The sequence below is a fragment of the Chlamydotis macqueenii genome, chromosome 21 (assembly GCF_036417535.1).
Source record: "Chlamydotis macqueenii isolate bChlMac1 chromosome 21, bChlMac1.mat, whole genome shotgun sequence".
NCBI lineage: Eukaryota > Metazoa > Chordata > Aves > Otidiformes > Otididae > Chlamydotis > Chlamydotis macqueenii.
Window position 1 is genome coordinate 377,628 of NC_141576.1, and position 22,619 is coordinate 400,246.

Here is a 22,619-nt window from a genome sequence, read left to right on the forward strand (position 1 = left end):
AACATAAAAATTGGCAATTTTTGCCTTTGGTTTTGTGCACGAAAGTGGGGGGATGTGAGGGGGTGCTTTCCAGCTGCACAAATCCAGGCTGATCTGGCTTTCCTGAGAGCCTCAAATTAGGACAATTTTTTCCCCCTCAAACTGATGTTAATTGGGTTCCCCCCCGTTGCAGACCCAGATTCAGAGTTTTGGGGTACGTTTGTGCTGCACTGGCAGCTCCTACTCTGCACGCACGGCCCTGCAGGTGAAAATCCCCATGTTGGGGCATTGGCCCCAAATCGAAAGGGGGGGGGAAGGGTGGGGGAGAAAGGGCAGGGGAGAAAGGGGCAGCTTTTGAAAGCACTTTTCTCTTTTCAATAGGGATGGGAGGGAACAAATTTTTAAATCTTTCCTGCAAATAGGGTTTCTTTCAATTTTAAAAACCATACATAGCACAGACACTCACACATGTATCTATTTACACATACGGTTCATATGTATTACCTATTTACACTTTATATGTAATATCCATTTAGACTTGTATATTTACACTTCCATACATTTACACTTATGCATCTATTTAGGCTAGTATTTATTTAGACTTCTGTACCGTGGCACTCCAACACCTTTTTAGACCTCTCTATTTAGACTTCGATGGCTACTTACAATGATATCTATTTAGACTTTGTTATCTATTGACACTTACACATCATCTCTGCTTAGATGACAGATAATATCTGCTTAGACTTACTGCGACAGACACAGTAAGCACAGACCGCTCGCCCTGTAGGTGCCACATCTCTCGCTCAGGTTCTGCTTCACCACCTTTCCCCTCTGCCCCTGTGCCAGGACAGGCTCCCCAGGGCACCAACTGCCCCCCGGCCCCCGTTGGCCCCGAGCTCTCCCTGGCAGCCAGCTCTTACTGCTGCACCCATGGGGCACTCGCTGGAGATCGAGCCGGGAGCCTCCAGACACAGGGAGGCCTCACTCTCCATTTCAACATTTAAAATCAGGATTTAGACTAACTGATACGATTTTGAACACGTTCTTAGCATAAAAGTAAACACTCTTGCTGGTGCTGGGAAGTGTCTCCTCCCTTCCTCACAGCACTGCTGCAGGGAGAGAAGCCTGTCAGGCTGCAGGACAAGGGTGTACAGTCAGCAGAATCTACACTTGAGGATCCACCACAACAGCCCTTGTGCTGCTGCTGCACATCTTGCTTGCTTGGTCAATAAAGCTGAAAGTGAAGTGTAAAACTCTAAAGAGAAAAAGGAAAAATAAAGAACAAATCTCAGTCATTCACGTCACGCTAAAAAGGTGCACATGTGTTTCTATAAAGACCAACCTGGGTAACAGACATGGACACAGGAAGGAATCTGAGGGGAAAAGAGGGGTGCACAGCACCCTCCCAAGCTAGAACATGGCTCTGGGGCACAGGGGATGTCTCGCCAAAGCCGGGCAAAGGGAGTAGAGGATGCCGGAGGGGGCCCAAGAGATCAAAGAAGCCTCAGAGTTAACAATGAGGAACTCTGAAGGGGATTTCAACAAATGGTAGCAGAGATAGGCCTGATGCAAAGAAGAGGATGAGGCTGCAGTTCCAGGTGCCAGCAGGAGACCTTCACCACACCACAGCTTCTCTCTCCGCCTCTGCCCCTTCATCCTCTGCAGCGCTGCCCTCACCCATTCAGCAGCATGCAGCAGACACCTCGATGCTCCTCATCCACAAGGCTTCCCGGACACCTGGCAGCTCACGCACATGTCCTAGGGAGACACTGAGCTCCTGGCACTGCGTGCTGGTGTCTGCTCTGTCAGGGAGGGCTCAGACAGATCCTTTCTCACCACAGGCACCAGCAGTTCCTTGCTGAAGGCAACTGCCTCTCGGACTCCCTTGGATTCACTCCTCAGCCCCCACAGGCAGCCATGCCCCAGCAGCCCCCTTTACAGCTGGAGGCCCCTCATACAGCAGGGCCAGGGCCAGGGCCAGGGCCAGGGCCAGGCCCACCCTCAGCCTCACCGGCTGCGCCTGGGGCTGCCCCACCTCCAGCCCATCAGGAGCAGGCGCCCTTGCCGAAGCACCGCAGCACATCACCCCCTTCCCTGTGCCTGTCCTCAGCCATCAGCTCTGCACCCAGGGGCTGCAAACACATCCAGGGGCACAGAGGAGGCAGGAAAAGTCTATTCATGAATGCATATTAAAAAAATCCCCGCAGTGAGTTAGCTACAAGGCTCCCTGACCAAACGCTGCAGGACAGACAGAGAAAACGGGAACAGAAAAACAGGAGCGACATAGACAAGAGGCAGGGGACAGGGAGCCGGAAAACCTGGTCCGGGGAACACGACAGAGAGGGATGAAAAAGAATACGGGCAAGGAGAGAAAGAGAGAAAAAAAAAAAAAAAGAGGTACTAAGTACAGAGCGGAGAGGAAAGAATTAAAGAATCATGACAGAGAGAGATGGAGAAAGATGTCCCACGGATCCCGTTTCTACAGGGAAGCCACAAATCCAGTGAGCTCTTACTCATGGATTTGGACAGCCGAACGACGGAGCTGCCCGCCCCTCCGCGTCGCCCTCCCGCCCTGCTCCGCCGCTCCCTCCCCTCCCACAGCTGCGCCCCCGGCCCGCGCTCCCCGGCACCGCCCCCTCCCTCCCCTGCCCGCCCGCTCCCCGCCCTGCAGCCCAGCCCTCCGCGCTCCCCGGCGCGCGCACATCATAGCAGCTCACCTCCGCCCCGAGCTCGGCCCAGGGGCGGACAAAGCCCTTCGAGGCCGCCCTCGCTCCCCTCCGGACGCACCGCAGCAGGCAGGAGACCTCCCGAGAGCGCCGGGAGGCCCCAACCCTCGCCGCTGTCGGCAAGAAAAAGCAGCTTCGCCGCGCGCCCGCCTCTACTCCCAGGAGCAGCGGGAGAAGAGAAGCCGCTCGCCCGGAGCGGGGCCGCCTGCGGCTGAGCCGGCCGCCGCGCCGCCAGCCCTGCTACGTCATTGTGCTGCGACGCAAGGGGGCCCGGCCGCCACCATGGTGCGGCTCGGTGAGTGCCCGCGGGCGCGGTCCGCCGGCCCGGGCCCGGCCCGGGCCCGGCCCCGCCCCTAACGCCTCGCGCTCTCTTCGCAGGTAGCCGCCTCCTGAAGGGCTACCGCGGCGGGCATGTCGTGATCCGCTTCGCCCTGGGAGGCTGCACCAACCGGCCCTTCTTCCGCATCGTGGCAGCGCACAGCAGGCGCGCCCGCGACGGGAAGTACCTGGAGCAGCTCGGCTGCCTCGACCCGCTGCCCAACGCCCACGGCGAGAGGGTGGCGGGGCTCAACCTGGAACGGCTGCGCCACTGGCTGGGCTGCGGCGCGCAGCTCTCCCGGCCCGCTGAGAAGCTCCTGGGTAGGCCCGGGGCCGGCGTCCAGGAGCGGGGCGGGGGCCCGGGGCGGCTCGCCGCGGCTCACCGCCTCTCCTTGCAGGTCTGGCGGGGTTCCTGCCGCTCCACCCCATGACGGTGACCGGCGCCGAGAGGCTGCGGCGGCGACGGCGAGCGGAGGAGAGCGTCGCGCCCCCTGCGGACGGCTCGCCCGGACCCGGCGACGGGCCCTGAGAGACGCCTCCGACGAGGTGCCGGGCAGCGCAGGACAGCGCCGGCCCATCCGGCCCCAGAACGCACCCTGCCCCGGCAGCGCGTCTGACCGCATTAAAGTGTCGTTTGCACACTCTGCACTGTGCACGTGCTGCTCTCTCCAGCCTCTGCTCTGAAAAGTTTGCTGTTGCTGTCAATTTGCAGCAAATATAAAAGGGGTTTTCCTGCTCTAATGTAGGTACGGAAGCATTCCAGGAGGCGTATACAGCTCTAGCGTGTTGCTTCCTGCAGAAGTGCCATGACTACTGCCAGCTTGCATTTGCCTGCTGCGCTCATTAAGTGTAGTCCCTTTGACTCCTGGCTCTGATTCACTATAACAGGACAGTCCAGTGGTCCAGGAGAGGCCTAGCGCAGACAAATGCAAATGGGGCTGCAGCTGTGTTTCCATTTAGTTTCTCCAGAGAGGTTCTGGGCCAATTTGGTCATTTACAAGCAGAAGGGAAAGATTTCATTCTTGGGTAAAGAGGGAGTGGGGTATGCATGAAGTGAGATATGAGTCTTACTACTTCATCACATATTTGACCCGATCCTGAGAAGAAACCCACTGAACTCTCTTTCCCACCTTAGATACATCTCTTGCTTTTGGGGGTTTCCTTTGGCGCAACTCTTACATGACTCTACAAAGGCCAGGCAAAAACAGGTTTTCAGTTTTGCATCCCAATAAGGCTTGTAGCGTAACTGGCCCAATAGAGGAATAGACAAAACACGAAGAAAGGGTCTTGCTTGCTTCTAATAAAATCAGAATACTGAGAAGAGGTGGTTTTACTTCTGTTTACAGATGAAAGATTAGATGGGGCTGTAAAAAGAGGTATTGCTTTTCTAATACCTCCCCCTTCCATATATTTGGTATGTTCAGAGTCACATTTTATATAAAATTGCAACTGTACTCTGTTACAGGGTTTCTATCAAGTTTCTTCCTAGCTTACTGTAGATTTCTTCACTTCAAAGGTAAAGGGTTGCATCTGCACTGTTCTTCCTATCGTAATCTAAAGGTACCACACAGCTTTCCTTTTCTGGAGCTTTCTGCTTTGAACACAAGAAGGTAAGTCTGTAAGGTTTCTTTTGAGCCAGTTTTGTGGAGGTTTTTTTCCTATTAAAAAAATACTACTTTGTTATTAAATAAAGGATCCCACAGTCATACACAAGGCAGTAAAGCAGTTGCTTTCATGTCGTTTCGACTACTGAAGTGCTACAGGGGTGCTCTGTAATGGAACAGGGTGAGTGACTAGCCGCATCAGACACTACTGTTGCAATACACAGTAATAACACCACGTAACTGAAGGAAGTACTAAGAGGAGAATCCGGCAGTGCTGAGGTTATCCTTTCCGCTGTGGCTCCTCTCAGCTTTTCTCTTGCCCTGGCTATTGTCTAAAGTCTGCTAAAGCATCTGCTACACTGAGAAACAATGTGCAACTGATCAGAGGGAACTTACAGAAAACAGTTGTGCTTCTCCTCACCTAACTCCCTCTTCATTGTCCGTGCAAGTGGTGAGTCTGTTTCTTCTTGTGGATTGAATGAGTAACTTTTTCAGGGTTCCTAAGTTGTTGCATGTGGATCAGAAGAATAATAGTTTGTGCAACAATGCACAAACAAAAGATACAAATGTGTCTTTAGGCCACAGTAAACTTAGCCTGCCACAGAAGCAGTGGATTTTTCTGTGCAGATGCCGAGTACTGTGCACTAGTACTGTGCACTAGGACAGCCCAAGCTTTTTTAAAAAAAAAAAAATTGGCATACTGAGCTTATAAAATATAATTCTCTGATAACAGCTGTGATGCTGTCAGTGGGTGAAGGCTGTGAACAAATTAGAGCGAGCAATTCTAGTACTTTGCAAATGGTGAGAAGTGGAATGCTAGAAAAAGGATATGGCTGAGGCCTCCTGGAGTGTACATGGGAAAACCAGCAGCAGTTAGCTATGAGCACTGAACGCCATTTACACTTTGGGCTAAACCTGCCTTTCATGAGATTAGTTGATGCTTTCTTCTGGAGCCACGATGGCCTGCTGCTTAAGAGGGCTGTACATAGTAATGTAACATAAAGAGATCTAGGTTCAGGGGTGTGTGTGTTACTGTAGACACCACACTAAATTATTTAGAGCATGGGCTAGGGGAAAAGGAGCAATAAATTCTTTTCTTGGTACTTACTCAGCTATATTGTCATGTTCCTCTCCTCCCCAAAAGTTGTGTGGGCTAAAAAAATATAACTGCATACAAGGAGTGAACATAAGCCAGAAGCAGAGTAGAGTATCATCAGGCTGACACACAGGAAAAGTTAGGCTTGAACAGAGCTACAGATGAAGCTTGAATCTCTAGGGTAGTAACTCTTCATAGCATTTGATAGCAGTACTGTTAAATTCCTCATTGTTTAAGTAGCGCTTGGTTAGCGCTCTACTCACACAACCCAAAATCTTCATTTCTCTGATGCTGGGATTTCCTCTTTTGGCTGTTCCATTGGCTATTGCAACAAAATTTGTTATCCTTTGTTTGAGAAAGCTGTCACTGGATCCTAGAAAAGGCAAAAACAAAACAACCAACCTTACATACAGCTTATATACATGGTGAATACTGCATCATCCCCATTGCAGACTGCTCCTGCATGTACATTTCACATTTGAATTCATCTCATTAACATTACTCATTGCCTGCTTTCTTCCTGCTCCCAGAATACTTCTGTTTTCCACACTTCAGGTAAGCTGATGAAGCAGTCTCCCCTTTGTTTACTGTTAACTAGTAGTGCTATTTGGATATTGGACTATGCTGTTCCCTTTCAGATCTAAAGTAAAACTCCTTGGCTACCACTGTGGGTGGGGACATTAGGCAGCAAGCTGCATATACCAAAAATTTTCATTATTCCATGTATTTACCATTTCCACGTAGAATATATGAAAGAGAGTGAGTGTGCTGGCAAGGCTTTTAACATGAAGAACTCCTTGTACACTGTAGAACACAGTCTTCCCAGAGCCTTCATACCTGTTAGGAGACACCGTGGATGACAATACCAAGAAAACTAAGGATTCTAGGAAAAGACCTCTAGCCTGTCCTGGTCCTGCTGCCCTACAGCTTTTCCTGTTGTCTTGGGTGTTGCAGCCTGAAAGTTGTCACCTTAAATGCAGGCCCACTTTCACTGGCACCTTCCCCTTCCACTGACCCTGCTACAAAAGCAGCAGCCTGTGGCAGAACAGCAACAGAAAGTTGCTGCAGCCATTTCCTTAGTAAACATCAACAAAGACCTTCCCAGAAAAAAAAGCTAGGGTAAATGAGTCGTCATATCTTAACAACCAGAGGTATGGAAAATGCAAATTCAGACAAATTAAACGGATGCTGGAGATCTCCCTTGGCATTCCAGCTCCAGTAGTCATAGAATTCTCAAGATGTTTACGGTACTTAATGCAATCCATTGGGTGTTATAGTAATGGCATCTAAAAGTCTCTTGCTAAAGCTGTCTTTCAGTCTGAGGGAGGGAGAACATACATTAAGAAAGCCAGGTTTTACCCAAAGACAAATTCTTTTTTATACAGTACAAGATGACTAACTACTCAATAGTAGAAAATGTATTCTCTAGACAACTCTTTTCACATACTTCCAAATACAGCTTTTCTTTTTTATATACATACAGTCATGCAATGTTATTTTATTTGGTTCTTGAAAAGACTTATTTTCTTCATTCAAAGATACAGCAGAAGTTCCAAAATTGTTAGGTTGTCTTTTTTGAGAGACACGGCAGAGGTCAAGTGAACTGCAGACACATGCTGAAATGGTTACAGCCAGCTTAATTACAAATATGGGACAACTGATTAGGTGTTTTCTCCGTCCCTCACCCCATTTTCCCTACTTCTGTACCTGTGTTATAAATACATTTATGAACATCCACAAATAATTGCCATCAGCCTTAATGATAAAGACGTAATCAAAATTAACCTTTAGGCACCACTGAAGAGATTAAACTACAGCACGGCGTAAAATCACTTTCCTGCCTAAAGTCATGTACCTTTCTTCTAAAGAGCAGCTTGCAGATTTAGACAGAATATTTAAAGAGTTTGGATTCTGAAAGGAAAACATGACTTTGCAGCTCAGTTCAACAGTGACCACATACAGTAATTTCTGTACAATACAAAATGTACGACAAAGGAAGAGAATAAGCAAGTAAGCAATGCCTCCTTTTAAAGTTATTTCTATGGATGTGGTGCAACTTCCAACTCTGCATGATGGTGGCAGGCTCTGGGTTTTTTCCAGACACCAGCAGTATTGCTCAAAGCCCCAAATTAACTTACACTGATGTTGACTTAAAAGTACTATGTAGGTAAACACTACATAATACATATGCAAAGTAAAAGTCCACGTACCATATAACAGAAAATGTAATATATATTCTATTAGGCAATCCATAAGGGCATAGCAACAGCTTTATAACTATATAAACGTATTTTGTAATGTTATTTACAGATGGAAGCAGAGACAAACATTACCATCAAATACATTGATTTCATCAATTCTATGAATCTTTTTAATATCCTCGCTTGCAACAAAATAACCTGCAACTCCAGCTACCTAGAAAAGGATAGTGCTCATGATGCATTTAGTACAATACTGCTGGCTACAAAACTTAAGAGGGGAAAACATTTTAAGAACTACTACTGCATTAGCTAGAGGGACCAAAAAAAAAAAAAAAAATCATTTTTGAGTTTAAAAGTTTGATAAGATAAGGAAGAGAATTAAGGTTACCTAGCGGACAAACAAGAAAAGAAAAATTCTCCAAAGACAAGTCTTTAGAGTGTCAGAAATCAGAAGCACCAAAAGTACAGCTTCTCGTGCTATTTTGTTCCAGCTTCATCCTGAACATTCTTGGAGGCACATGTCCCATAATCAAGGAAACAGCACGTCACAGATATTCCTGCAGATATGACACTGTGTAAGCCCAAAGAAAGAAAAGATGAATAGACTCATCAATCTGACAGTTCTTTACCTCTGAGTACTAGACTTCGTAACTTCAGTAGTGTTCCTCCATTTAAGTAAATACTGAGTAGCATGAAACCTGTTTCTCAAATTAAAAAAAAAAAATACTTTTTTTTATGGGGTGCATGATAAAAACAAGAGGTTCTTAAAAGTTGTGCATTATGTTTTCACCACTGGAGTACAGTAAACCACAACACCTAAAAATTATACAAGTTATTTCATCTTGTCATCATAGATCAAGCATCAGAATAAACTTTGGTGAATCTTCAAGTACAACTCATTTAAAAAGACTGACCCTTCAGAGAAAAAACATTTTCCAGACGTAAAGACCAGGTAAGCAAAAATAACCTCTACAGGGATGCCATGCACAGCACAGGTAAACACCAAAATGCCCATCAGCCTTGGTAAACCTTGACTGCCTACCCAAATATGGAGGCAGGCTAACGGGAATCGTAGAAATAGTTTTAACTTTATTTCTGTTTTCGTCTTTGCTCTGAAGGCTTAAAAGACTCCAGGGCTTAACTGAAACTTGCATGAGATCTTACAAATTTACCACCCTCTAAAATCAGAATAAGTAAGAATTCTCACAGATAATTAAATCCAAAACCCTTTTACTAGTTTTAGTGAGATATGGAAGATGCAGCTTTAGCTGAGAAGTACTTAATCACCAATCCCCATGCAGATTTTAAAATGTCACAAGGTACAACTGTATGAAAAACAAGCATGATGTGCTGCAGGCTTTCACACAAATTATTTTTCTTAAATTCTCAACTTTGAGAGTAAGCTTGTACCCAAGGGAAGTTGATGCAAAAGGACCCTTCTCCCCAAAGCTAGGTTCAACAGCTACCCATCCTCCTGCTAAGTTATCACAAGCCATTGTAGTCTTAGTTAAAAGTCTAATGTGGAAGAAAATATGCAGGTATTAGCAACCATCACCATGGACCGCAGCCAGAACCTACAGAGCAGGGCTTGGGAGCGAGGCAGCTGCGGTTTCACCCCACAGTGGCTTCTTGGAGCAGTTCCGCCTGTGGGAGCTCTGGGCAGCCAGGAGCCCAGCCACGGCACTTGACAGGGTACTTGCACCACCCGAGCAACACCAGTTGCTCTCAGCCTTTCCAAGTTTTGAAAAGCACCTTTTGGAGCCAGGCCTACCACGGGCAGAGGCTGGCACAGACAGATTGGCCTCACTGCTCCCCAAGGCCTCATGGGAGCCACCACTGCCCTTGGAGACCAAGGACCAGGCCGCGAGACAGTATGTCCTGCCCTCCTGCCCACGAAGCTGGTGGAGCACTGCAGTCCCAGCACTCCCGCAGTGGCGTGTGCAGCCCTGCAGCTTGCTGCCGCCTGAGAGATTGTGGTTGCCCTGCCCAGGCACCAGACTGCCAGGTTCCCTGCCTCAGGCCGGACAATGCCGCTCATCCCCCTAGGAACGATCACACGGTGGAGCAGCTGGAGGGAATGTCCCCATGCTGACACCACCACTGCCTGTTGCTGTGGCCCCAGGGGCACAGATGGGCCTTTGCCACCTCAGGGGAAGGATGAGCGGTGCCAGGCGCCGCCGACTCACCCCTTGCCCTCCCACAGGCAGGGGAAAGCTCAGCCCTTCTCACCGTTTGCCATCCCCACTGCTGCTGTCCCAGGTGCACACAAACCCACCGCGCTGTGATGCGGAGACCAAGGGCGATGCAATGAGGCAGCGGAGGCTGTGGCGGCTTCTCCCATTTATTCGTTCTGTGCACGGGGCAACAGTGGACGCTGCTCCTCAGCAGGTGGCAGCTCCTCAGTGGGTGGTGACTCATAGGTGACGCAGAGGGAGGAGAAGAGACAGCCCAGGAAGGACATCAGGCTGGCAAAGTACATGGCGCCACTGGCGCTGCCCACAGCCGCCGTCAGCGGCCCCATGGCCAGGGCCACGAGGATCTGCGCCAAGAAGTACTGGCAACTCAGCAGGGAGATGTCAACGCCCATCCCGCGTCGCATGCCCTCTGTCTGCGAGCCTATGAACTGCGGGGGACACAATGTAAGGGGGTGCCCACAAAAGCCCCTCTCCCCTTCCCAGCCCGGGGCTCACCTCACGGCTCTGGTAGTAGTCACAGAGCAGGGAGTAGGGCAACGTGCAAAGCGTGGCAAAGAGGATGCCATAGGTAGCACACAGCGACAGCACCACATAGACGTTTCTGGAGAGCGTGGCCAGCCCTGTGCCCAGCCCGAAGGCCAAATATGCGACAAAGTACAGAGTTCGTGTGCTGAACCGCTCCTCCAGCTTCTCCAGTGCGGCTGCAAGACAATGGCATGGCATTCATGGTGAGCTGCGTCCCGCTCTGCTGCTAGGCAGTCAGTGGACCCAAGGAGGGTGCACCTTTGGGCCCTGCAGCCCAGTCATTAGGCAGCCACATCTCAGCAGCAACCATTGCACCTTTGACTAACTGCTGGCTCGCATGTGAGCACCAAGGACCCCTTCCAAATCCCACTGCCATGATACAGCCTTGCTGCCCTAACCGGGTGGAGGGCATGTCAGAGCTGAAGCCTGGCAGTGCCCCCTGTCCCAGAGGGCTAAATAGGAACTGCGGGAGGCAGGGTGGGTACACACGACACACAACGAAGGGCTGAGGTGGTGTGTGACACCAGGGTGCTCTGCCAGGGGCCCACAGGCACTGAGTGCTGCTGTGCCAGAACTGTGCCTATGGTGGCTACATGCATTTCTGGATTCAATGTACACTGAAAATGCCACTTGTGAAATGAACTATATACTAACAGAGATGTGTTCTCACTGGACTGCTGACCTCAGCTGCTGTCAGTGCAGGCCAAACTACCCAGCAGAGATAATATGGTGGAAAATAACATTCTGTTTCAGCACTCGTGCCATGTGGTAGGCTACGTGCAACATAAATGCTGGACTACTTGTTGCAGAAACACTACTTAAGAAGCGGATGCATCTTTCTCACAGCAGTGGCTAGGGTGGCTGTATTAAGTACCTGAATAGAAAGCAGCACTGAAGGCATAGATGCACATTCCCCAGCAGCCCATGGTGACCCCAGCATTGTACTTCTGATACTCATCTGAGTTGTGAGGCGCTTTCGGATTCCCTTGAAACACTACTTCTCCCATGAAGTCGGTATAGAAGAGTAACATCCCCTCAAATGAAAGCCATCCTGAAAGAAAGCAGAATTTACCTGTTAGGATTGCAGAGTATCCATTTCCCCTTGTAAGCTTACATGGACGCTATTAACTATACTATAAATCGCAACTGAAAACAGGTTGTGCAACGTGAATATTACAGAACGTTCAGCCACATTTATTCAAGACTGCTGCTCCCTGTGCATTATGCTACAATGTTTGTCAAAGACATTCAGGATTGTAAAGACATTTATCCTTTGAATTCCTAAGTGGAATCCTAGAGGCTGACTGCAGGTCACAGAATACTGGTTTAGCAAGACAGAAAAATAGCTTACAGCAGTCTGAGCTGCCTTCAGGTTTTGACAGGAGGACACACTGCTCGGTTTCACAGAGTGGCTCATCACATAGTCATTTCAAGTTGCTGTTGTCCTCCCACATAGAACTGGAAGGAGTGCTTCTTATGTCATTGCTGCAGCCTCTAGAGCACCTCCAACACAGTTAAAAACACCTACTCAGAAAAGGGTGTCAGGGACACTCATGCAGGCAATCTCTTAACTCAATCTCATTAATTCTCATCTTTGTGTTCGGTAAAGCCAGTTTCAGAGCATTAAAAAAAAAAAAAAAAGTAGATAGTTTCTCAGTTCTGTAGCGTTTCTCATCCCGGTGTAAACATTCCATTTACTGGATGCACTGATTTAGGCTGTTGTTATTCCCTTTCTAGGAAGGTAGGCTTTACAGTTTTCTTGGGTTGTTTTTTTTTTTCTTCCCTGCCTTTCTCACTGATTCCAGAAACTAAATACCAGAAGGTACCTTACTGGTGAGTGTATATAGAACAAATCACATCCTCTCTGGTTATCAGCCATTCAGCAGTAGTTAAAATACTTAAAAACATTCACCCGAGGTAGACCACTTCATGGTGAAAGCAAGTTGGCACTTTCTGAATACCTAGGAAGTGGTTGATGCAGAGGTTACGAAGAGCCTTGGGCATCTGGCAGATGGTTGAACAAAGAAGTTTCACGGAGAGTGGTTCCTCAGAGGCCTCGCCTGATCCATTCAGCTCGCTTTCATACTTAACACCATTCAGCAAGATATTAGCAACCTGCGCCATAAGAACTCCCAGGTCAACAAACACAGTAAGAAAAACTCAAACATCTTTTGAGCAAACCTATGCAATATTACAGACCTATCTGACCATCTGAAAGTTAAACTCTGCTGCTGCTGCTGTATGTTGACTTGGAGATTAAGAACAGTGTATTTAGCTAAGCTGTAAGTCCAGCCTTGAAACAAGCGTTCAATGGCAGCACTGCGCTACAGCTTTCAGTTTACTTAAAACAGTACTCTTCACTTCTCTAGGGTATTTGGCAACTACATCCAGATGGAAGCACAGGGAAGGCATAAATTCCATTGCATTTCACAGGAGCTGTGCCCACGTTCAGGTGAATTTGGTTCCTGAAGTTTTAGAGATACCAAGGAAGAGGAGGCTAGTTTTAATTGAAACATATTCTCACTGCTTGCTAACCTTGATGCTTGATCTCTACGTGCACAGTATGTAAAATCCTGGCCCTAATGAAGTCTGCTCTCACAAACTGGGTCAAAGTACAGCAACAGCAACAAACAAAGCAAAACAAACGAAAAAAAAAAACCACAACCCCTCCCCACCCCCCAAAAAACAAACCAAAACCAACAGAGGACAGTTTACCTCATCCTGGATCATAAAAAAATGGGCCAGCATACAGAGGTCTCAGACATTCCAAGTTATCACCAACAGTGGGAAGTGAGGTCAGAGTCTTACCCCTGGGTAAGGGAAACCTCACTTCCCTGATGGAACCAGATGTAATGACTGCCATAAGGAGAAGCTCATGGGAGAATCCTATCCCTGGCCCTATCTTGCGGTTATTTCTGTGGAAAGGGAAGATACAGGCTCAATAAAAATGTGTCTTTTTCCACTTTCACGTGGTAGCTCCCTGGGTGGTGAAGCAGGGCTAAAAATACCAACCTAACTTTCACACGTGGCTCAGTGAGAGCAGAACACTCCCATTTCTGCCATCTTAACAAAGACAGTTGACAGACTGCCAGTCGTCTTTCACATCTTACCCACTACTTTACCAATAAAGTCATAGCAGGTATGCTGTTCCCATAATGACTTTCATGAGCAAGCTGTCACAAGTGGCCTTTAATGATGGATTTGTGCACCACACATTTAAAGCTATATGAAGATTAAATGAATGCTCAAGATTTATATGGTCATATAATTGATTTTCAGCCCTTACCTGTTGGCTGAAGGTTACATTTCTTCTTCTGCTATTTTCTGGACAGTATCCTGTTACAATATCTGGAATGGCCAAGGTCTGAGGTCTTTTCAGGATCCCTGATGACCGTGGCTTTATCGCATCCAATGAGCCCACCCTTAGTGCCTCGCCGTCAGGCCCCGGTGTTATGCTGCTCTCCCCTTGCTCCAGAACTCCATTTTCTCCTTGGTAACAGCCATCAGGCACCTGAGGAAAGCTGACGCTGACAGGCTGCCTAGGCAAGCTAGCTGGAAGGGCTAAGTAACTATTGTGTCCGCCTGTAAAACAGTCTATAAGCACACTGTCAATATTTGAAGTCCCAAATGATGATGCAAACTCATTAATTCCTGTCAAGGAATTGTCTCTGCTGACAAAACTGCCGTATTTGGGTGTGAGTGGGCTGAGGGGGGAAACAGGACTCGTAAAACTTGCATATAAGTGAGCTGAGTTATGAGAAGCAAAGTTTTCATTTACACCCTCCTCGAAGAAGAGAGGTGGAGAAGGAGGGAGAGGAAGACTCGGACTCTTCATCACCTTTTTCTTCCTGCTTAAGGACCTTAATGGTCTTTCTGGAATGCTAATTAGAGTCAGCACAGTAGTAATAGTCAGTATAACTGAGGTGAAGACATAGATGACGCGAAGCTGCCCTCCCACAGCTTTTCCAAAACGGGTTTTATCCCAGTGTATTCCTCCAACAACATAACCAAAGCCACCTCCAAGACCTGGTGGAAAAACAGAGCTGAGATTATCTTCCGTAGCCAATCCTGGAAGTCAGTAACAGCACACCAGCATTTTTCTAACGATCCATGTGTAGAATCTGACCTGTTACTTCTGTTTTACTGCTCAACCCCTTTTCAAATCAAATGTAGTAATAAACACAGTTATCCGTGCCACAAGGACAGTCTGGATGTACAAACATGATACAGAAAGAGGGAGAACGTCAATGCTGTAAAAGTGATGATACAAATAATTAAAAAGAGTAGTTCTTTCTTTGTCAAGAACAAACCACTTTACCTTCAGCTATTTCAGTCCGTAAAAACAGAGGCGTCCACCCGCCTTGTGGCCAGGCTCTGCAATCAGTCAGCTAAGATTGCTTTCCTGAAAGTCAGTGAAAATACGTTTTCCTTACTCATTTAGAGGAACGTAGATCTAAGTGCATCCATCGAGTAACTTCAGAAGTGTAGCAAGCTCATTACTCAGCAATGTGCTGACAGCGTACAAAACTGCCACTGCATTACTACCAACAAACAGGGAAGTTCTGAGGACAATGGATACCTCTCTCACTCCATTCACGTGGTTAAAGACTTACGACACTACCCTTTCTTTCTTACGAACACATTCAAAAGTGCAAAACAGTCTCCTCTTGGAGAGGAAAAATAGACTAGGGCAGTACAGCAATTGAAGATGACAGCAATGAGGGATCATAGCACCTGGTATGCACTTTCCCCTCCAACAAGAGTGACTAAAAAAGGCATTTTCCATACCTGCAGAAAGCTGAACCTCCTCCCTTGAGGGATAATTTTGTTTCCAGAAGTGCTATAAATGACATCATGGATCTTCAGATGAACAACCCAAGACCACATCTTGTTTGACTTTTGGTAGTTACAAAAACCTTTTGCAGTATGCAGAAGTTTGTTTTCAAGGTTAATTAGTGCTAGATCTCCAAGTATTCAGTTATTATGCTTATACAGGAAAAGACCAGTGATTTACACTCTGCTTTCTCACAGCAGGGCTTGTTTACCTAGGGTTTACGTCACCCAGGAAGCACCAAGAAAGCATACCTGCTAACAAAGCGTGGATGTTGAGGCCCCTGTCTTGATCCACTGGGCTGCATACATCCATCATGTAGGCATGACTGGGATTGTCTGCTGAATCTGCGCTGAAGTCCATGAGGACAACACCACAGACTGTGAGAATGATCCCCCATTTGTGATTATTTGCAGTGTCAGACAAGGCACTCCCTATATCTTTGCCATTCAACATAAGTGAAAGCCCAAGCAATGCTCCTGGAAATAAAACCAAATCAAAATCAATCCATCGACTGCTTGTGAGTAAAAAAACCTGCATCACTCCATGCTCTAAAAGCATTATACTACCTGCACAGCCTTGCAGTAAGCCCTACTGCTCTTGCTCAGATTGCCACAGTCTGAGGAATGAGCGTGGCTTACAGGAGATACATAATCCTTTTGCACTGTTCAAGCTTACAAATACCTGGAGTCAGTTTTGGCCAAAGAAAAACATTCTTGACCCTCAAAACATAATTTCTTCAGACTCTGACAAGAGCAGCTTTTATGTGTGAATCTTCGGCTGCCAAAGCATCACCTCAGCCCCACTCACCACCTTCTTAAGACCCGCAATACCCAACACTTCCGAGGCATTTTGTTCAGCCTAGTGCCACAGGGAATGTCAGAAAAGAGAGATGCGCAATGTTTCTACTTTACAAGTGTTTTGCCCATCATTTCTAAAAGACACACCTACTGCTAAGACCAGAATGAAAGGTCTTCTCCTCCCAAATCTTGATGTGCATCTGTCACTCCAGGCCCCCAGCAAAGGCTGTAGCAAGAACCCTAGAAAACAGGAATCACCAATAAGTAGCATTTTTCTACAAGTCTTGTTTCACAGGGGAGTCAAAATAGGTAGCTTAAAACACAGTTAAAGACAGGACACCATAGCATAGTGATATCCCCAGTCGGTACTAGTCACCCAGGTGCACGCACAGTGTACCTTCCTGGCACTTCCCAGGTCGGGGACTGAAGAACATAATGTGCCTCTGTGCACTGTCATGCCAGTTCACTCTGCATCATGAATACAGCGGAGTTTGACATTAGGTGAACAGTGAGAACACAACAGTTATACATTCTAAAGGACTGTCCCTTACAGCTATTTCATTTACTCTGTCTTAGATAGGAGATCCTCTGCAGAATTAGCTTAGAAGATAGCAGGAAGCAAACATGCAAGTTGGAAAGGTGCCTCTATTACTCTGGGCCAGCCTGTGAGTAGCGGCCCATCTATTCTCTTCTTTTACTCTCACATCCTGCAAGTACAAGTACACACAGAACAAAGTTTCCAAGTGGTAATAGCCTATCCTGTGGTTCTTCCCATAGTGATGGATATGCTCCCAGCCCTGCCTCTGCACTAAGGCAGGTAATCCAATACCTGTAACAGTAGTGGTTGACAGTTCTTCATCATTGGAACGCCTTGTTCATTTCAGAAAGTTAAAACAGGAGAAGGCAATTGCACTCTGCTTTTTTTCACATATCCTTGGGAACTGTCTCTTTATGCTTTTTCTCATGGGGATACCACTGGATACACCGATCCGCTCTTGCTAGTTTTTAAATAAAGGAACGAAGTAACCAAAGCTTACCCTCACAAAAGGTGTAAAAGGTTGAGAAGCCATTAAAAGAACAGACCTTTTGATCACATCCATTTCAGGCAAGACACAGCAAGAACTATTCTCGATTTGGCTGTCTAAAATTATGGCTAGGGCTTCTTAACCTTGAAAGCACACAGAATATACTTGTGAACAAGCTGAGGTAGAGAAAACAAACACATATAACCCCCATGTAGTAGAAAAAACAAGAGGGAAGAAATAGCATACTGAAAAGTTACCTAATATAGGGCTGATGAACCACACCATTCCATACAGTTGGTCTGGAAGCCCCATCTGAAGCAGCACAGGGGTAACATAGGCTGTTTCCATGGCATAGCTGAACTCAAGCCCAAAAAGAATGCACCCATTAAACAGGAGTTCTAGGAAAGACCTCTGAGGTTGGAGGTTCTCAAAGTCAATTAAATCAACAGGACATGGAGTATTTGGCGGCGGTGGCGGCGAAGGGCGGATGGGTTTTCTTCTTTTTGGATGTCTCTTGAAGTTGTTGGCCCGATGACTTATGTGCCGTGTGACCGATCCAGAATAGCCTGAGACTTGTGACCTCCAGATTTCCTGAGAAGCCATGCTTTGCAACAGTGCAGCATTGCTGACAGGGATTGTTGCAGATGCTGGAATCATCATGGGAAGGCGTCTGGAAGCAAAATAGTTCAGAATACAATGGTTGAGTAAGAAAAACTTTGCTTAATTTCATTTATTGAAGTTCAAGCTATTTCTCAACATTTCACACACTGAATGCAGCCTTCTTATTAGTTACAACCTTTTCCCTCCATCTCTTGCCATAAGGCATAAACATTTTACGGGCACGTCTCCTCAATCTTTGCACAAATGAGACACCTGAGATCATATCAGGTTACCTGGGCATTGCCTACCATCACTAGGGATTAAGACTGAAATATTTAAAACAATTAGCAGTCAGACATGTCACGCTTCTCAGGAGTTGTGTTAACAGCAATAGCTTTACATTTGCCTGTAATTCACTCAAGCTAAATTAAGATGAATCACAACCTCAGTCCTAGCTTACAATAAAGCAAAGCTGTGGCTTGTCTGCAGATCCAGACCACTGCTGCAATGTGAAATCACCTGTCTGAACTAATCCTATCATTCCTGCTGCCTGCGCTGAGGCCAAGGCTTAATTAACATCAAACTCTTTTCACAGTAACCGAGTTTGGTTTTCTTCCTATTTACATTCCTGAATTCAGCAGGGACACCTTGTTGCAAGGACAGAGTCTGATCCTCTACTTCTTGCTGGTTCTATTACCATAAGACTTCACTGGATCACCCAAAGAATGTGGTTTTGATAGTTTAAACTACACAAGCTGAATACTTGGATGCGGTCAGCTAACAACAAATAAGCTTGAAACCAGAAGTTGCTATCATTTTTCAATATAGGAATTGAAGTTTCAAACTAATTCCTGAGAAGATACATATCCTACAAGCCGCCCTCAGCACTACTACTCCTCTCAGAGATTAATGGCATTCAGGTGCTGAACAGCCTCTTTGGGTCTCATCTAAATCACTCCTGTAGCCAAAATGTGCATACTGCGGTGGGTAAAATAGCCAAATAGGTTCCAAAATAGCATCTTAGGACAGATGCTGACAGATTTGCTGAATTAATGAACGATATGTGATTTCTTGCCTCTTGTTGCCAAAAATGGAAATAGCTTGTAAGCAAAGTCTAAGCTTTTCTTTATGATTTCTTGCCCAAGGCTGCTGCTGCACAAGGATGGTTCCACATCACCCCACAACTGTTCAGGAAAACGCTTACATTGTACACTGGTAAACAAAACAAATCTCTTACTTTTTTTGTTTACAGTTCTCTCAGGGAAAAGACTCCCAGCTCTTCTGCTACTTTGGCTGTACAGTACTGCCACAAATCTCTCATTTTCTGCTACTTTCTCTGGCGCATTTCACACACCACTTTTTCTTCCTGTGGCCTTCAGTCTACACAATGCCATTCTTTGCTGTGTATACCCAACTACTATCAAAGGTAGAACTCAGTAAGCCCACGTTTACCATCACGCTGATGCAACAGTTGTTAAGCATGGTGGGTTGATGCCCTACACAGAATGATCCCCAGCTCCACACAAGCGTCTAAAGAAAGACGCCGCACAATGCAAAACTGAATGACAAGCACCTCACAGAGGACTGCAATTGGGATAACTTGACTGTATTTGGAGCTTGAAGGAGAGGAAACATCTACTGAAGCATTGCTAACATCATACCACGGGTTTCCTCAAAACTGCTCCTCTTCAGACCAAGATGCACACCACATAAGAGAGAAGAACAAGCGATTCATAATTCTAACTATGAGCCTTGACAACTGCCATCTCACAAGGCACCAACAGCAAGCTGTATTTTGTTGGGAAAGCTCATTAGAGACAAAAAGTCCTCTAGATAGACCAACAGAAAGAGAAATATACAGAGACTTTATGAAGATGCCCGCATCGGTGATCCCCTTAATGCTGTTTCAACAGTTACTGAAAACTCCTTATGACCCATGTCTTTTACAAGCAGAGTACTTAGTTTGCAGGAATACGTTTTATCAGCCTTCAGGTCAAAGTAACTCCCTCACGATGAGAATTTGTTAAAAATTAGGAGAGAGATACCAGAAAAAAGACATAATGAAAATGCCATCAGGTTCACAATGGATGCTCTAACAACCCTTTTAAAGAGACATGACAATACAGCTGTGCTAGCACTCCCCTTCACCTTGCCATATGCACCCAGGGTGTCGATCTCCCTATATTCATCTATTAGTTTCATTTCATATTAGATCCTCCTTTATTTTCCTGCTCTGTACTTCGCATTGCAAAGAGATTGTATGGTGAGTTGTTAAGTAGCAATGCTTTAGTGACAGAAAGAAAGAATTCCTTTGTATGCCTCAAAAATAGACATGGTGATCTGCAATTACTTGAACAAAAGGCTATTTTTGATGGCATATCACCAGTCCAGTAGAAGGTCAGCATAAAACTGTGAGCTGAGCCTGTATTTCTCATTGCCCATTTTCGCCAGTTTATGAATCGCTCACCAGAGAACGTCTTCAAAGGCCGTAAGCCTGTCCTCCAGTTAATCTGCGTGGTGATCACAACAGCTACAAAGCAGGAAACCTCTCCTTCCGCCTAGAAAACAATTACATGTCTGTTAGCTTTCACTGTCACTAGTTATTTGTGATTTTTGGCACTCAACGTTGGTCATACCAACAACTGCGCATCCCGATCTGCAGGGCCTTGGCGATGCTGGTTCTGCCGCCTGCTACCTGCACAAACGCCTGCACACAGACGACGTGCGTGGCAGCAGGCAGGGACCGGCCATCGCCGTTCCTCCTGGGCACCACACCACCAAACCCGAGTTTTTTCTCCTGCTTTGGCAGAATCTGGTCTGGATTTTTCTGCGGTGGGCACCGAGGGCTCCAGACACACCACAGCCGCCAGCGTCGCGCGGGAAGGCCGACCCTGACCCGGCGCCGGGGCCGCCGAGAACGAGCCGCGCGGCGCAACCGCCCCGCGGCGGGCCCACCGTTCGCCCGCGCCCCGCCCGGCGGCCTCACCTCCAGCGGCGCCCGACCCGGCACTGCGCCGCGCCGCTGACGCCGGCCCGGCCCCGGTGACGTCATCCCGCGCGCAGCGACGCCCCCCCCCGCGCCGGCCCCCCGCCATTCGCCGGCGGAAGCGTCCGCCCCCGCACCGCCCTGAGGACCCCTCACCGCCGCGTCTGCCGCCGCCCGAGCGGGCTTCGGGCGGGGCGCCGGGACGGCGCTGCCCCGGCCCCCTCCCTTTCCTCTTCAGAGCCCGGCCGGCGCCAGGCGCGAACGCAGAGGGTCCTCCGCGCCCCCCGAGCCGCCCCGGAGCCGTCAGGGCTGTCCGGGAAGAGCCCTCGATGTGGAGGCAGGGCTCAGCCCGGCGGCAGCTAAGACAGAAGACGACCACTGTCACTTCCCGCCAAACCCCGCAGCTAGCAGCGCCCGCTCTCTGTAGCGATGCTCGCCCCGCACAGGTCCAAGCTGCCGTCCTGTCCTTTCCCCTGGAGTCGCAGGGGAAGCGGATGGTGATAGTATTTGAGCTGGAGCAGAGATGTCTCTTGCTAGGCCTATAGAGTAGATGCCACTGCACTTTTCTCTCTTCTAATTAACAGTAGTGCTCAGTCTTCCCTTTCCTTGGGTAAGGCAATTTGGCAATTTTGTTTTATAGTGCCGTATTTTGTGCTCTTCTGTTCCAAATTTCCTCATGGTTTGCAAACAAAGATGTCATTATGTAGTGCAGTCTCAGGGCACAAAGGATGCTTAATTTTATCTCCAGGGGTTACCATAGCACTGTATGAATCCTTAAGTATATATTAGCATTTAGCTCTTGTAGAATTTATTGTAGCAGAATGATGGCTTTCCTGCACATAAATCACTAGTCACAGTAGGAATAAAAGGTACTGTGACATTTGTCTGAAGAAAACTACCTCTCTTTTATGTGGTAGGTGGTGCAAACACAACATCTGGAAAAGATGCCAAAGAGCACTGTTCGAGGCATGTGGGGTTCAGCTAGTGGACAACTTCATATAAAGCCCAACAAGAAACTATGAGAAATCAGGCTAATCTTGCAGCACACAAGGACAGGCACAAGAGACTACTGAACATTCTTATCACCATGGATTCCCTGTCACCTGATCTGTGGTGTTCAATTTTTTTATGTCACTTTGGCCATTATATTGGTCAAGTATCATTCATCAGTGTATGTAATCCAACAGCAGCATAAAGGACCTATTTACAACACTATGGGTTATTCACTCACAGCACAACAATATTCATATGGCAGAAGGGAGTTTGCACTGGTCTAAATGAAAGTGGGACTGTGGCATGTAACCTCACAAATGTTCTTCCTCAAAACCACATGCCAATCAGCACGTCAACAGTCACAGCAAAACTTTTCCCTTTACTGCTTGCTAGGACAGGGCCCTATGTAAGCACGTTGTTCCCCAACTGACCCTAAGGTACATACCTAATTCTGCCAGATGAAGTAAAAGTGAGCAGGAAACTTGTCAAGCACTGTCACTGTTGCTCTCAGCTATCTGATCCAGTTCACCTTTTCACCTCCTCCTTTGCCCATGTCAAAATGCTCATGCAGATAAACTAAACACAGATGGGAGAGTCAGTCTGGTGTCATAGACATCTTGGAGTAATGGAGTAATCCCAAAATACACCTATTTGCCCCAAACAACACGTGTTCTTTTGCTGCCATGCCAAACACTGTTGTAGGCTTCTATCAAAGATGCTGCAGGTTCCTCATTTGA

The 22,619-nt window shown here is 47.2% G+C and overlaps 2 protein-coding genes and 2 long non-coding RNA genes across 4 annotated transcripts; 1 reads left to right on the plus strand and 3 right to left on the minus strand.

Annotated features, from left to right (window-relative positions):
- Positions 1-452: 452 nt before the first annotated feature.
- Positions 453-1,874, minus strand: LOC147598133 (uncharacterized). The gene is made up of 2 exons (XR_015260840.1): positions 1,660-1,874; positions 453-1,237 (listed from the first exon to the last, which is right to left on the minus strand). It is a non-coding gene; the product is annotated as an uncharacterized LOC147598133 (long non-coding RNA).
- Positions 1,875-2,703: 829 nt separating this feature from the next.
- MRPS16 (mitochondrial ribosomal protein S16) lies at positions 2,704-3,671 on the plus strand. The gene is made up of 3 exons (XM_086764377.1): positions 2,704-3,003; positions 3,087-3,347; positions 3,425-3,671. The coding sequence occupies exons 1-3, from the start codon at positions 2,991-2,993 to the stop codon at positions 3,553-3,555; spliced, it is 405 nt and encodes a 134-aa protein (XP_086620503.1). The 5' UTR covers positions 2,704-2,990; the 3' UTR covers positions 3,556-3,671.
- Positions 3,672-5,314: 1,643 nt separating this feature from the next.
- Positions 5,315-6,805, minus strand: LOC147598135 (uncharacterized). Its single transcript, XR_015260800.1, has 2 exons — positions 6,458-6,805; positions 5,315-6,099 (listed from the first exon to the last, which is right to left on the minus strand). It is a non-coding gene; the product is annotated as an uncharacterized LOC147598135 (long non-coding RNA).
- A 3,445-nt stretch (positions 6,806-10,250) lies between these two features.
- Positions 10,251-20,923, minus strand: SLC45A1 (solute carrier family 45 member 1). Its single transcript, XM_086764375.1, has 10 exons — positions 20,890-20,923; positions 20,371-20,461; positions 17,561-17,973; positions 16,426-16,518; positions 15,733-15,957; positions 13,934-14,673; positions 12,609-12,762; positions 11,522-11,698; positions 10,618-10,823; positions 10,251-10,550 (listed from the first exon to the last, which is right to left on the minus strand). The coding sequence occupies exons 3-10, from the start codon at positions 17,961-17,963 to the stop codon at positions 10,269-10,271; spliced, it is 2,280 nt and encodes a 759-aa protein (XP_086620501.1). The 5' UTR covers positions 17,964-17,973; positions 20,371-20,461; positions 20,890-20,923; the 3' UTR covers positions 10,251-10,268.
- Between the last annotated feature and the right edge of the window lie 1,696 nt (positions 20,924-22,619).